This window comes from Diadema setosum, chromosome 2, assembly GCF_964275005.1.
Source record: "Diadema setosum chromosome 2, eeDiaSeto1, whole genome shotgun sequence".
In the NCBI taxonomy this organism is placed as follows: Eukaryota; Metazoa; Echinodermata; class Echinoidea; order Diadematoida; family Diadematidae; genus Diadema; species Diadema setosum.
Window position 1 is genome coordinate 43,269,320 of NC_092686.1, and position 16,629 is coordinate 43,285,948.

The window sequence follows — 16,629 nt, forward strand, 5'->3', positions numbered from 1 at the left end:
GTGCTGGAAAGCAGCATTTACAAGGATTACATGAACAATCAATACATCACAGATGCATATCCCAGCGAATTAAAAAAAAAGAAAACAACATGCCCACTTGTACTAATGACCTTTTTCTGCTCATGGAACTTAAGTGGAACTGCGAACTGGCTTATTCGCCAGAACCAGACAAACTTTCTTTCTGCCATTGGACGTTTAGTTGATTTGCTTTTTTTTTTTTTAACTGCGTACCTTAAAGAATGGTGGTTTTTTTTTTTTTTTCGTAACATACACAGCCTAGATATGCCTAGACGACATGTCAAGGCATATCTTTTTCCTCAATCATATGACTAGGGTTTTTTTTCCCCTTCTGTTAGACGTTGTCATTGTATTGTATTGTTTTGTATGGTATTGCACTGTATTGTAATGTATTATTTATTTGTACCTTTTCTATTTTCTTAAGAGAGAGCAGAAAGCGCTTTGAGAAGTTTGTAACTGGACATAGCGCTTTATAAGAAATTACTTATATATAATTACATATCTATCAACATTCACCTAGAAACAGAATGGCCTAGGTACAGCTATATAGGATCTTTCTTTTTGTATTGTATTGTATTGTATTGTACTATATTGTATTGTATTGTATTGTATTGTATTGTATTGTATTGTATTGTATTGTATCGCTGCGTTAAAAAAAATAGGGTTCAGTATTATGTTAGCGTTAAAAATTAATCGTCAGATTGCTCTGAAAAAAAAAAAAAACGACGGGATCGAACCCCGATCAAAATACAACTGTGAGATTCCCTTGCCCATAAACCTTACAGCTGATTGAATAATCATTGCCGATTGGAATTCCATCTCTTGAACCTCCTTGATTACATCAAACAGGTGTAGCAGAAGTAGTCGAAATACCGTAATCCATAAAACACATGTCTGGTACAGTATTCTAAAGCTACACAAAAGAATGATTAACATTTCCCTGCGTCTTCAGTCCACTGCGCGCACGCAAGTCTTCAAGACGAAAGGGAACAAACAAACAAACAAACAAACAAACAAACAAACAAACAACCCCAAGAAAAACAAACAAACAACAACACACCAAAAAAAAATATAAGCTACGAGCGATATTTAATACTGATGCGTTTTTGCCAGACCACATGGGTGCAGGTTGTACGGGTGCTCGTCACAAGACCGACACCCACGAGTCATACAGCCCACGAGTCATACAACTCACAAGTCATACAGCCCATGAGTTATACAGCTCACGAGTCATACAGCCCATTTGTTCCACACTAAGCTAACAAGGCCCACGAGAAGACCGACACATTAAGCCCCGTGTTGTATCTGTCGGACTCGTGGGCTGTTTTTACCTAGTGTCGAACTCACGGGCTTTATTTGCCTAATGTCGAACTCATGGGTTGTATGACTCGTGAGCTGTATGACTCATGGACCTGTTTTCAGTGTCGAACTCGTGGACTGTATGACTCGTGGGTGTTGGTCTAGTGGGATGACCCCGGTCACGTTGTACAGGTGTAACTTCTCGGGGTCGACAGCCAGCGGTAACACGGCGAGAAAAAAAAATACACGGAGGAGTCAATGAAGAATTATGCTTGTGAATTGTGGCTTCCACACAGAAAATCCTACTACAATGGAAAAGTCGATAGATTTTGATAACATTCAATGTAAACAAGAACTTTAGCGTGCAGTTTAATTTCGTGAATCTCAGCTCCCGAGAAATTTGCGCGGAAATTAAAATGCACGCGAATTCCTCGTTTTTACAGATTTCATTTCCGACCATAAAAAAATTCATTACAATAACATTATAAACACATATAATGACATTCAATTAGTACATTGAAAACAAAGATACGGAAGCTTTAAAGTGCCATTCGACTTGGAGACTTGGCGAGATAATTTATCTTGTCAAGTCAACATAATAGCTCTATCATGTCGACTTATCAACTTTATAAGTTGACATGGAGACAAAAATTATCATGTCAAGTCGACATCTAAAAAGTTACATGTCGTCATGGCAACATAACATATCTTGCCAAGTCGACATCTAAAAAGTTACATGTCGTCATGGTGTGATAATGTATCTTGCCAAGTCGACATCTAAAAAGTTACATGTCGTCATGGTGAGATAAGGTATCTTACCAAGTCAACATCGAAAAAAGTTACATGTCGTCATGGTGACATAATGTATCTTGCCAAGTCGACATCTAAAAAGTTACATGTCATCATGGTGCGTAAGGTATCTTGCCAAGTCGACATCTGAAAACGTTACATGTCGTCATGCCTACATAACGTATCTTGCCAAGTCGACATCTGAAAAATTACATGTCATCATGGTGACATAAGTTATCTATCCAAGCTGATATCTAAAAAGTTACATGTCGTCATGGTGACATAAGGTATCTGCCAAGTCGACATCTAAAAAGTTACATGTCGTCATGGTGACATAAGGTATCTTGCCAAGTTGACTTATAGAAAATTACATGTCGTCATGGCGACATAACTTATCTCGCCAAGTCGACTTAAATGACTGTTTTTATTTTGTCATCATCATGCGCGCATGTGGTCGAGATCTTATGAAGATGGTGACCTATTGCAATACTAACAAAGTCTATTAACTTGTCAGTCGGCTTGTCAGTCTAACAAGTTATTCTCTTTACCAACTATGGAATTCACGCGAAAAAAATAATTGCATAATTTATGAATTTCACTATTTCGTGTAGAAGTTTGGAGGCCCTCACCAAGCCCTATCAGATAACACAATCAAAATCAAAATCGGCCATGAAAATAAATGACGGAGAAGTAGCATTTTCTAATATTTGAGCACACACGGAGAGACGCACGGACGCATGGACGGACACACACACACACACACACACACACACACACACGCATTCACTTGTTATATTTGATGGTTTTGATTTCATTTTTTGGTAAAATATATACCATGGTATCAATTTTGATCATCTTCCTCATCTTCTCTCACCCTTTTTATAGGTCCTGATCAAGCAAGAATCACAAGCATTGTGTGGGATATGCTGTGATAGAAAGAAAGACAGCTTTTTCATTCCATGTGGGCACACACTCTGCCTTCCATGCAGCACATTCCTTGAAGAGAATGAAGGAAGAGATTGCCCATTTTGCAAGCAGAAAATGCAGTCTGTTCGCAGTTTGTATTAGTAGCTACCTTAGACCCTTAGTGTGTGTCTGAAAGGGGTGCATTAATGTATAATGATCTCCCAGTTCATGCCCATGTGGCAGTCCTCGGGGGAATTCCACCCAAGTCAGTCCAGTGTTTTTACAGTGTGTTCCTAAAAAAAAAAAAGGAAACCAAACCTCAAAGGTAAATTATATCACAAATGCATAGTTGTTGTTGTTTTTTTTTTGTAATTTGTGTGCTGGATTAAAAAGTAGCTCATTAAGTTAAATTTGACACCTTGCTTGCGTCAACATTGCCATGGGTTTTGTTACAGATCGAGTAAGGTTTCTTTGAAGGAAAATGATACATCTACTTTTTCCAAGTTTCAAAGAACCCTAACTCTCTAACTCATGTCAACGTTGACGCAAGCAAGGTGTCAAATTAAAGCTGGAGAGCTACTTTCTATCCCATTATACATATTACAAGAAAAAAATATCATGTATTGTTCAGTTGACTTTTGAACTTGCCTTTCCTTTTTAGGAGCACACTGTATGGAAGACGATGAATTAAAAAAAAATAATTGATCCAATCATGAGTGAATAAGGAAACTACACTCATTAACATTATCTAGTACTTCATTGTCAGTTATGCAAAATGGCAATGCTGATGAAATAACAGTATTTTTAGGAGTAGTTCTCCATTCACATTTTACACAAAATTTTTCATTTTCCAGAGTATGTTTTTTCACATCTTAAACTCTGAGTATATTGAGAACAGTTGTCACTCTTTTTCAAACAACTCCTTAGAGTATAGGGTAGAAATAATGTAGCTTTCCAGAAAATTTAGAAAATGGGAAATTCTTATGTACAGAGAATGCAATGGAGACTTGCTGACCCATCATTTCATTAGCATTGCCAATTTACAGGTAAAGAGTAGTTTACTAGAAAATGCAAGTTAGTCTGTGACCGATTCTTATCATTTTTTTTTTTCAATGCTGTTCAAATTTACCTCCTTTCATTGATACAGTGAAACCTCTGTGATGGAATCCCCTTTAAACCGACAATCTAATTGCACACAGATTAGCAACATGTGCACTGAATTGTTGAGGCCCCTTGTAAAAAGGACAAAAATAAATCTTCATTGTCATTCAGAGAAGCATTTTTGTTCATCAAAATTTATGTTCAATACCAAAATATACTATTCTCCAATTCAGATAAGGGCAATATAATTTATGCTGTTAATTGAGAAACAATGACAAGGACAAAGATGATAGTTAATCAAGATTTCTAAAAAGACAACATCAAAAAGCTAATGATTATATTTGTTCAATGACTGTTCCTGAACACTACAAGTATACTGTACATGACTATTTATGTGCTAATTTGATATGTATACATAGCTTAATGTCTTTATCATATGACCCCAAAATATCCAATCACACGCCATGCGTATTTGTGCACTGACTACTTTGGTACAGAGTGTGAGAATCATAATAAAACCGGATTTTGCTGCCCATTTGGCTCTTTTTTTTTTATTTTTTAGAAGAGCTTTTAAATGTGTAAAACGGTTAGGTTTTTTTTTTTTTTACACCCTGCAGAGGTTTTTTGTTTGTTTTTTGTTTGTTTTTTTGTTTTATCTGGTACTGGGAAATTCCATTTGGTCAAGTACGTTGTTTCTCCTTTTTTCAGATTGTGAATTTTCACTAATGTTTTATTTACATTGTCTTTGGATTTGAACCTTCAGAATTTCTCTGTATTCAGAGTTACCCAAAGATGCTTTAGGTGTTAGCTATGGTTTTCGTGAACCTATACCATTAGAGAGAAAGTCTACCCCAGGACTAAATGAATATATTATTTGGTCCTCGTTATAAATGTCATTGCAGAGGAACTGAATTTTATGTTTGCTTTATGTTTCTAGTTGTGGTTGTATATTCATAAACGAGAAAGATGATTATTCTTAGATTATGTCTGCTGACTTTGTAAAAATGGCATATTAAATATGTCATTTTTGGTAGAGCCATAACAAGCAAATTATTACCCATGTTACTCATCATTTAAATTGTGTTGTATTTCAAATGGGTTGTATACTGCTCATGTTAACATGTTGTTCTTTTATGCAGGTAAGACCTCATTTTGTATGAAGAAAATCTTTGTTTTCTAAGAAGAATGTTATGTTAGTTTAAGTTTGCTTTATGTTTCTAGTTGTGGTTGCGTATTCATAAACAAGAAAAATGATTATTCTTAGATTATGTCTGCTGACTTTGTAAAAATGACATATTAACTATGTAATTGACGACATGACGACATGTAACTTTTTAGATGTCGACTTGGCAGATACCCATGTCGCTATGACGACATGTAACTTTTTTGAAGTCGACTTGGCAAGACACGTTATGTCACCATGACGACATGTAATTTTTTGTAAGTCAACTTGGCAAGATACCTTATGTCACCATGACGACATGTAACTTTTTAGATGTCAACTTGGCAAGATACCTTATATCACCATGACGACATGTAACTTTTTAGATATCAGCTTGGATAGATAACTTATGTCGCCATGATGACATGAAACTTTTCAGATGTCGACTTGGCAAGATACGTTATGTAGGCATGACGACAGGTAACTTTTTCAGATGTCGACTTGGCAAGATACCTTATGCACCATGATGACATGTAACTTTTTAGATGTCGACTTGGCAAGATACATTATGTCACCATGACGACATGTAACTTTTTTCGATGTTGACTTGGCAAGATACCTTATCTCACCATGACGACATGTAACTTTTTGGATGTCGACTTGACATGATAATTTTTGTCTCCATGTCAACTTATAAAGTTGATAAGTCGACATGCTAGAGCTATTATGTTGACCTGACAAGATAAATTATCTCGCCAAGTCTCCAAGTCGAATGGCACTTTAAAGCTTCCGTACAAAGAAGATAATGTAGGGCAAAATACAATAAGTGTTGTAACTATATGGCAAATACCGAGTCAGAGTTGTTGGAATTAAGGGGACTCCTAGAAGGAAGGGCTTAAAGTTTGCAGTTCCCTCATAAGAAATAACTAATATATTATATATATATATATATATATATATATATATATATACATATATATATACATACATATATATATATATATATATACATATGTATATATACATATATATATATATACATATATACATATATATATATATATATATATATATATGTGTATACATATATACATATATATATATATATATATATATATATATATATATATATATATATATATACACATACAAAAACGAGGTAGTTTTCCTGTAAAAGTAAAAGAAGAAAAGAATAGATAAGCGTAGAGAGAATAAGAGGAAGAAACTGAGGTGGACAGTCAACAGGCGAAGGAAGAGGAGATGAAGGACTAAAACTAACACACGCGACATACGAGATACTTGGGCTCACCAAGGGATGAGGACAAAATCTTATTAAAAAACGATTTAACGATTTTCATAACGAAAGGATTCGAAATTAGGGCGTAAATAAGAGGAAATTCTTTCTGCTTTGGAAAAAGAAAATCCTTTGAAAAATTTTTAGTTAAAAAGTAAAAGTATACGTCTTAAAACTCAAAGCTTCTTGGCAAACAATGCAAATCACAACACACACAACCGAGCACCCACTAACACTCACGCCCATCACCCACATCAGCTGAAGGTTAATAATTACCATTAGTATATACAGCGTGTCCCACAAAAATGCTAATGGCAATCTAAATGAGTATAATTTGAAATTACCAAACTATATTGTACATAATTCTGTCATCGTAAACTAGCATTTATTTTATACAACTGACTTAAATTTTATGCGATATGGTCCATTTAACACAGAGATATGAGCCTTCTTTCAGCACTCATCAGAAAACCTCTCAATCAAAGTTTTGTTGTTACGTTGAATAAAGTACGTAGTCCAATTACGTGTGGAACATTGTTTCTCCTGCAACTCTGTCGGGGCTCTTGAATGAGGCTTTGACTCACGTGGTCCATGTCAACGTTTTCTTGTGTTCGAACTGTTATGCTTCTCCCCGATCTGCCCTTGTTAAGGTTTTTGCTTGTACCCGTTTCTCTGCACTTGAGCACATTTCTGAGTATTGTCGCCTTGCATGGCGCTTGTTGATTAAATTCTGCCTTGAATTCATCTTGTACCCTGTTTAGATTTCGATAAGATTTCGTCGTTTCGCTGAACGCACGGACGTAAATATGCAAGAATTTCTATTCATCAGAGAGGGGTGTATGAATAGGTCACCCCCAAGTCCTGAACATTTATGCCCGTGGCTGGACGTAATTAGATGTGCATTGTAATATTTGAACCACTTGAATAGATAACAAATCTTGTTAGCTGAACCTGACTACACACACTACTTAATACAAAACTTGAAGAGGTTTCCTGATGTGTAATGAAAAAATGCTCATATCTTTGTGATTATTAGTCTATATCACATAAAATTTCATCCAGTGGTAGAAAATGAATTGTAGTTTGAGGGTGTAAAGGTATAAACAATATAATATTGTAATTTCAATATTATATCCATCTAGAGTGCCACTAGCATTTTTTGTGGGACATGCTGTACTGTGCATCTTCAACATTTCTTTGCCGATTAGTAACATATAGCAGTATGAAGATATTGCATAGCTAGGTTATCATTCTCTTCTGAATGATATTATATCAATATGTTTTCTACATAACAGTCCAATATAATGTTTGATGTTACAATGTTATCTTGATACATTATTACTGAGTGGTATTTAGATATAATCGTTTGTTTCTGAAGTCAACTCCTTTCATGATTTCAAGTGCATTCCACACAGTGTGTTTCTCATTTCATTGATATGGCTTTATATATATATATATTTGTTTGTATATACATGTATATGTATGTGTATATATATATATATATATATATATATATATATATATGTATATATATATTTGTTTGTATATACATGTATATGTATGTATATATATATATATATATATATATATATATATATATATATATATATATATACATGGTGAAAACTTTGAGTGAAGTTTATAGAAGAATATATTGAGCGGTCCGTTGATTCTTTTGCACAAAAAACAAAAACAAAACAAAACAGAATAAGACCGGAGCAATTGTCGCTAGAGCAAATGAGTTACCCTTCAAAACACTCCATGATGAATATCCTCACGTAACTGAAGGCACCTGCAAACCAAAAATGGTCGTGGTGTTTTTCAATTCAGGCGGTTACGCATTTTTCTGTGATTAGCACAAGTACTGTATATGATACATTTCTCTACCCATGTATGTCGACTTACACTGGTATGTTACTTAATGTGATTTCGTTTGTATTCATCGAAAGACTTACCCACACGTAAATAAAAAGGTTACAGCTCGTTATTCCGAAGGTTCGTTATTCCGAAGGCTCTTTATACCTAAGATTCGTTACTCTGAAGGTTCATTGTTCCGAATTTCATTTTCGGATTAACCAATCTTCGGAGTTAACGAACCTTCGGAATAACGCCACAAATTTTCGGATTAACGAACCCTTTTTCATTTTCGGATTAACGAACCTCTAGGTATAGGGAATTTGCGTGTTTCGGATTAACGACCCTTCGGAATAGCGAACCTTCGGAATAACGAACAGCACTCAATAAAAAACCCCAAAACAAAACAAAATCAATACAAAGATTCACCCTGAAGTCCACTGTGGAACAAATAAACATAGGATCATTCAGCCACTGGATGCTCACTGCATGTAGTTTAATCTTTCATGCTACACAAAATCAGACAAAATATGAAGGGAGTCTGTACAAATAATTTACATAAAGCCTTGAAATTGGCATAAAATCATGTTACCACACCTAAGAATACTAAAGATAGGCATTTATTACCTAATGAAAGCAAGACATTACCAGGAAGGCATACTATAACCAGTACAAGTAAAACATGTGTTTTTGTCTCATGACACATGGATCTGATATAAATAGATGCTGATCTGGAATAAATCGCTGTGATAAACACCCCAATGTGATCTGAAGAATTCTGTCATGAATGGTTGTGTCATCACAGAGACTTTAAGCAACATCTTTTTGGCAACAGGTGTATCAAATGCTGCTTTAACCCGTTGAGGACGGTTTGATTTTGCTACAACACGCATTTCCCATATTCGCTTGCCCGAGTATACTCCGGACTCGTCCTCAACGGGTTAATACCTAATAATGATAACTAATTTAAAGCAAAAGGACCTCCTGCTGAATGTTAATGCAAGCATGAATTTATTGTCTACATGCCGTATCTTGAATTTTCAATGTTCCCATCAGTTAGGTTTACTGTAATTATTAGATAGGGTGGATAAATCCTAATTCACGGCATTTCAAAAGCCAAGAAAACATATTATCGAAGCATACCGGTATATTCTGGGAAGCGAGATCATTTTGATGGATAGTACAGTAGAAGGCATTGCAGCCATCGATTAGATAACAAATGACAGTCAACCTGCCCTAATATTTACTTTTCCTTGGAAAAGTACAGTCGACTTAAGTTTTAAAGAAGTGCGAAGGGCCAGCAATTTTCTTTCGTTATATCAAAATTTCATTGTACCAGAGTGAATAAACAATATTAACATAGAGCAGATAATGTTTGGGCCTGTCGGTGGACGGGAACGGGACCAGATTAAAGCAGGAAAGCATGTTCAAATGTTTTTGCGACGCTTTTGACAGAAACAGATGCATGAATCAATAAACGAGCGATGGATGTCAATGCCTCTTGTAGGACAATGCTCATAGGCATCGAAGTGCTTTCTTAGAGGATTAAACAAACAAGAACAACAACCATAGTATATCATATTTTTTCTTGCAAGCATTCAGCCAATATTTCACCCTCATACCTTAGTAGAAAACAGTGTATTGATTTTGTTTAGGGCCCTGTTGCATAAAAGTTGAGAGCAAACATAAGTTGAAATATAAAACACACATGTACATCTCTGAATACTCAATAGACTATTTTGGTAATGGTTCAAATCTATGGACGTTTCATTCCTGGAAACATAGAGACAAGCTATTTCATTAACCTGCTCTTCTTATATGAAATTCAATTGGTAGAATCCATTTTGCATAATATTACTTGTTGCTATGTTGGACAAGCATCAGACAAGCTTCCAGATTGTCAAGAACAACCTTTGTTTAAAGGTATGCATAAAATTTGAATATGTTACAAAAAAGTCTATTTTGATTGGTTGATACCTGACTTTTGTTTAATTTTCTTTTCTCCATCATATTTGATAGCATCTTTGTATGCAAAAGGCACTGAAGTCAGGATGACAATAGCTCTGTATCTTAAAAAAGAAAAAAAAAAACTGTGACATTTGAAATACGTCTTATTAAACTTGGGGACACCTGTTTAGAATATGCTGGATTCACAAACAACTAGTCTTGCCACACCCAACTAAATGCTATCTAAATCACTGACGAGACCAACTTTCTTCCATTACATTGTGCATAAAAGCACTGCAGGACACATATGATCAGTAGTCTTGCTTTTCAGTCTTTTATTGATAGTGAATAATAGGATGAGACAGAGTTTAAAACTGGCTTGACTAGCCTTTGAATGAGGTATAGTTTCAAGCACAGTACTGGTTTACATATAAAGACAGTATGACACTTAGGATCTCTGTCTGCATTTGCATTTGACATATCTGTGATACTCATGAGCTAAACCATCATTTTATTTCACATATCAAATACCCCTTGAGATTTGTAGAAAAGCCCCATCATACAAATTCAGTGCTTCAAAGTTCTAAGCAAACTGTGTTATATTTACTTCACAACTCATGTTTGAATGAATTGAATGTATCATGCTTTCATTACAGTGTACAGCCAGCAATGCACTCTACCAAGATTGTTGGTCATGATAGGTAAGCATGGCATAAGTACCTCTGTTTTGCTATGATGGCAAACAGAAGTAGCAATCCATGAGCGGTGTGAGTTGTTCAAGGTAGGTTTAAAATTCATGACCCTTGACCTTGAGGGTTTAATAGCAATGCCTCACATTCAGGAGCATGCACAACTCCTAGTACTGAAGTTTATTAAAGAGGTTCTCCTTGCTGAATATTTCATGGTCTGTTCATGTAGGTTTTTGAAAGTTTTCTCTCAGCAGGGCCAGGTTGGGCAGAGCCTGGGCAGTGGGGTGGTAGTACGGAGCGGGCGTCGGCTTGGTGCTGGACAACTGCTGGAAGGGGTTGGCCCTGCTGCTGGTGAAGGTGGTGTGTCGGCTGATCACTCCAGCATTGAGGAGAATCTGGATCACAAAGGGTTAAGGTTTAGCGTGATGGAGCAATAATTAATCATATAAACTATCATCACATCTCAAATACGTAACAAGCACAGCACATAAACGTACACAGTGCATCAGTAGTGTGTATGTTTTTTTTTTTCCATATCTGTTCGTAACATTTTTAGAAGTGTAATCGCCTTTTCAACTGAAATAGTTTCAATATTATGAAGTGGACAAGAAAAGCTTTTCCCCAAGCAAAGACCTCCTTTCTATCTAATATATCTCCTTTCAATTTGATGGTTTACACAACAATTAATTGTTGTGTAGGTATCCGTGTGTTACACATGTGGAAAATTTCATTTTTGGCATGCACACAACTGGAGGAATCTGGAGGACGAGGAATCTTGTAAGGGTATTACAGGTTGCTACCTTGTTATGTTCTGATGTACCATATTTTACTTGTTTCTCTTGCTCTTTTTGCTCTCTTTTCCTCTATGTCCCTGTCCTTCCTTTCACAGTTTTCAGTACTAGGTTGTTTGTTTAACAAGATCATTAACAAGATCACATTACAAGATCTGCTTTTTAGTAGGTCCCCCACATTTCATGTTTGTAAAAATTGTCTTCTCTTGTATTCTTTTTAATTAAGATGCTACATGTATGTATACTCTTATGTTCATTTGATTGTATCATGTTATTTGTGTTTTAGATGTGGAATAATCAAATCAAATCAAAATCAAATCAAAATGTTATTATTATTACCATTATTATTATTATTATTATTATTATCATTATTATTATTATTATTATTATTATTATTATTATTATCATTATTACTATCATTATTATCATTATTATTATTATTATTATTATTATTATTATTATTATTATTATTATTATTATCATTATTATTATTATTATTATCATTATTATTAATATTATTAATATTATTAATTTTATTATTATTTTTTTTAGTATCATTATTATCATTATTATTAATATTATTAATATTATTATTAATTTTATTATTATTTTTTTTTATTATCATTATTATCATTATTATTAATATTATCATCATCATCATCATCATCATCATCATCATTATTATTATTACTATTATTATTATTATTATTATTATTATGGTAAAGAGATGTAACGAAGGAAATGAAGTGCTTGGCCTGGAGAAATCGTCACCTTGATGAGATGGAGACACTCTACGGGGTCCATCACCTTGGAGAAGTAGTGGAAGATGTCGGTCTCCTTGATCCCTGGCTGGGACATGATGAGCAGCCCCAAGCTGGTGGTCATCATGCTGAGGGATGTCTTGTTGACCGAGCCGTCAATGTTGGTCCAGATGTGGCTCAAAAAGGTCACATGCCGCTGAGACCTGAAACATACAATGGGAGCTTCATTCCTCTTGTTCTCTTACTTCTTTTTTTCCTAGTCTATTTTTGGAATTCTGGTTGACAAAATAGATCCAATTGTACTGTAACTATTCTCTCAAAATGAAAGTGGCTAGGAAGAAAACTAGAAGACTAGAAATGTTGCTATGGTGACTGGTATGCCTCGGCCATAATGCATGGTTCTCCCAATATGTCTAAAGTATGAAAGAAAGATATTATTCAGAGGGGTGAAGGTTCAGGTGCGAGTTTCTTCACTTTGTCTCCCTCTACAAATTAAATTTGTTAAAGGACAAGTCCACCTTCATAGACATGTAGGTTGAGTGAATGTAGCAATATTAGTAGAACACATCAGTGAGAGTTTGAGGAAAATCGGACAATCCAGTCGAAAGTTATGAATTTTTGAAATTTCTGCTCAGTCACGGCTGGATGAGAAGACTACTATAGCTTGTGATGTCACATGTGTACGATACGTATAAAGAAAGAATAAAGAAAATTCAACACATTTTCACTTTTCTCGCATAACAAAAGATCATTTGACTTCTCTTTTTCAGAAGGCAGGGGGAATGCTATTACCCTTAACATACGTCAGTAACAAGTCGAAGAAATGTGCACTTTACTCAAAACGTAAAGTTTTGTGAAATTCTCCTTTTATTTTCGTTATATCGCTGTACGCATGTGACATCATACACTGAAGTAGTCTTCTTATCCAGCAGTGACTGTACAGATATTCTAAAATTTCATAAAAAAGTAGGATTTTCCCCAAACTTTCACTGATGTTGTTGCATTCACTCAATCTACATGTGTATGAAGGTGGACTTGTCCTTTAAGTTCGCAACTGCTAATCTGTAAATTAACAAACATGTTGGAAAAAAGGAACCAGTGGGACTCGAACCTGTCATCTACTGCTTTCTGGGTAGCAACACTACCACCAGGCTCTCCCTGGTTGCTGGCAGTGACACGATGAACATGGAACACATACCCAAGCTCTGAAATTCCCATATTGTTATGTTAAGTAGTCCAAGGCAGACAAGGCATATTAAATGAAGGAAAGATATTATTCAGAGTTGCGAAAGTTCAGGTGCGAGTTTCTTCACTTTGTTTCCATCTAAAAATTAAATTTGTTAAGATTGCAACTGCTGATCTGTAAATTAATGGACATGTGCACCAAAAAGTTGATAAGGCACAACTTTGCCCACTCATACAATGACAATGTATGACGAAACTTGAAAGATCATCACTTTCAATATATATCACTGTATTTCAATGATCAGCACTAGTCACTATCTACTGAATTATTAATCCTTTTACAAACATTTTCTGGTTTATCCAAGCACGAAGCATGGTCAACCTTTACGTAATGTTTACATGGTGACCCACTACCTCAGATATTTCGCTCCTTTTCACTGAAACATATCTTCACTCACATAACGATGGGTATTACAGTGTTAGATTTGTGAACTTACTCATGTAGAGGCAATTCAGATGCTGTTGGCAAGTCTGCATTAGGTTCAGCTCCTTTTCTTTTAGTTCCTTCCACAAGAGATTGACTGCACCTTGGATTTCTCGTTTCTTCTCCCGATGCCACCTGTGATGTTTCTACATCCCTGCCACTACTCCCCTGATCTCCTCCCCTTCCCGTCACTGCATTCCCAACTTCCCTGCCCACAATGATGGTAGATTCCTTTGGCACTATTTCCATCACCTCATCAGTGGACAGGTCCACTCCATCAGCAGGGGGTTTCTCACTTGTGTTCACATCAGAACGTTCACAGATTTTTTCTGCCTCACTTTCACAGTTCGAAAGTCTCACATCCGTGCTACAAACTGAGTGACAGTTGTCCACTGATGTAACTTCCTGGGTAAGTGTTGGAGATTCAGTAACTCTTCCCTCCTTTTCCTGATTGAGATCGTTGTCACCCCCGGCACCAGTGGAAGGTTCCGTCAATTTTTGTCCCCTCGGGGATTGCCATGATTCATGGTGTGAGATTGCCTGCTGTGACACAGGGCTAGTCTTCTGTACAGATTTCACAAGCCACTTGGCTGCATGCTCAAGAGCCACAAGCCGTAGTACTGTGCTTCCAACCTCTAAGACCTGTTGAAATACAATTAATAAATGAAACCCTTAACAACTGCTTCTAGAGTGAACACTAGGCTTGCATATTAGCTATAAGTAAAACCCTGATTCATGGACAGAGCACCCAATGAAAAGTTATGGACACAAAGTGAAACTTTTAATGTGTTATGCTGTAATAACAATATCAAATAAGAACTCCACAAAAGCAAAATTTCCTCTGTGAATGCAGTGAACAAATCCATACAGGAAACTTCCCTTTGAATGAATACAGTGCACCATTTACGGTTCAGAACCAAGTGTGCTTTAGTGAGAGAATAGCATCAACAAACTAGAAATTTACTTGCTTCATGGTGTATAGTGCAAAGAGCAAAAACAAATTTGAGGCAGCACAATTAGAACTGGTGGGACACTCCATTCTCCTCCCTGTACTAAGAATCATACGATGGTCAGTGGTCATAGTTTTAACAATAGAGTAAAGCATAACTATTACAGTAACTTGGGTATTTTACTCATATCGCTTGCCAGGTACTGTATATGCCACATATTTAGCGAGTCTAAATTTTCGCGAATTGGGACTTCCCGACGATTTCACAAGCGGTTAAATTTGCGATCATGGAGTACTGCACTGAACAGAGAAATGTTTATATAAGCATCACACTATATCCAGTTCAGAGTCATTATTTGTGCGTGCCTCTAATTTTGCGAATAGCACCAGACTCACAAAATTCGCAAAAATAAAAACCTCACAAAATATCTGGCGTATACCACATCCATTCTGAATATACACCTGGTCCAAGAACGCAAGCACTGACAAGATTCAAACTCAGGTCCTACTAACTGGAAGTCAAGAATCTCATCCACTATACCTCGGTGCTCCAAACAGAGCACCCCAGCATGCCATCTACCACTTTGTGACACATTATACAGATGATGACTTTTGTTGTCGGGAACATGTACCAAACGTTCCACCCTCAGGGTTTGAAATGCTATTTCGGGAGGCTATAGGTCCCTCAATAGCATTTCAAACCCTGAGGGTGGAACGTTTGGTACATGTTCCCGACAACAAAAGTCATCATCTGTTTTATTACATGGGTTAATCAAATCTGCTTTTTCACATTGTATGGAATAGGCAAATTTATCCTATCAATTGCGTGAAAAATATGATCGTTCAATCGTTTGGTATCGTTTTGTCATTTGTTATGTGAAAATGTTTTCCCATGGGAGACCATCACAAAAATGTTCTGCCCAAGGGCGAACATAACCAATGTGCCTCCATCAAGTGACTGTGTTTAGCCAATCATTAACTGGTATTTGACTACATAACCCATTTAATGTCAAACACTACTCACCAGCTGCTCCCGTACCAGCACCCGGAGACATCGCAGCACCCTGTCCTTGCCCTGGGGCCAGTGTTGGCCAGATGCCATCAGAAGCTTGTTCATGGTCATGCCAAATCTACCGGCATTCAGTATCAGTGTGTAGAGGGAGCGCATCAGTTTTTCGTGCTGGTGTCTGTGAAGTCAATGCAAGTCAATGTGTGTGTCACTGGGAGTGAAGAGAAGCTTTTTGCCTATTTTTCATTTATCATTCTGTGCTCTCTCACTCTATTTTCATATCATTTCAATAGAAGTGAAATATTAACCCAGAAAAAAGTTACTAACAATAAGTAGATAACATGAATGTGTACAGAGTATTCAACAGATTTTGACAATGTATATCGTCGCA

General features: G+C 36.1%; 1 protein-coding gene across 1 annotated transcript in view; it reads right to left on the minus strand.

The window, feature by feature from the left end:
- Positions 1-8,906: 8,906 nt before the first annotated feature.
- Positions 8,907-16,629, minus strand: part of LOC140245345 (general transcription factor 3C polypeptide 1-like) — a 61,840-nt gene continuing 54,117 nt past the window's right edge. The window contains exons 31-34 of the mRNA XM_072324927.1: positions 16,254-16,416; positions 14,294-14,922; positions 12,622-12,814; positions 8,907-11,454 (exon numbers count right to left, since the gene is read on the minus strand). Of these exons, the coding sequence (XP_072181028.1) occupies positions 11,281-11,454; positions 12,622-12,814; positions 14,294-14,922; positions 16,254-16,416 (1,159 nt within the window). The 3' untranslated portion in view covers positions 8,907-11,280. The remainder of the gene's footprint in view (positions 11,455-12,621; positions 12,815-14,293; positions 14,923-16,253; positions 16,417-16,629) is intronic.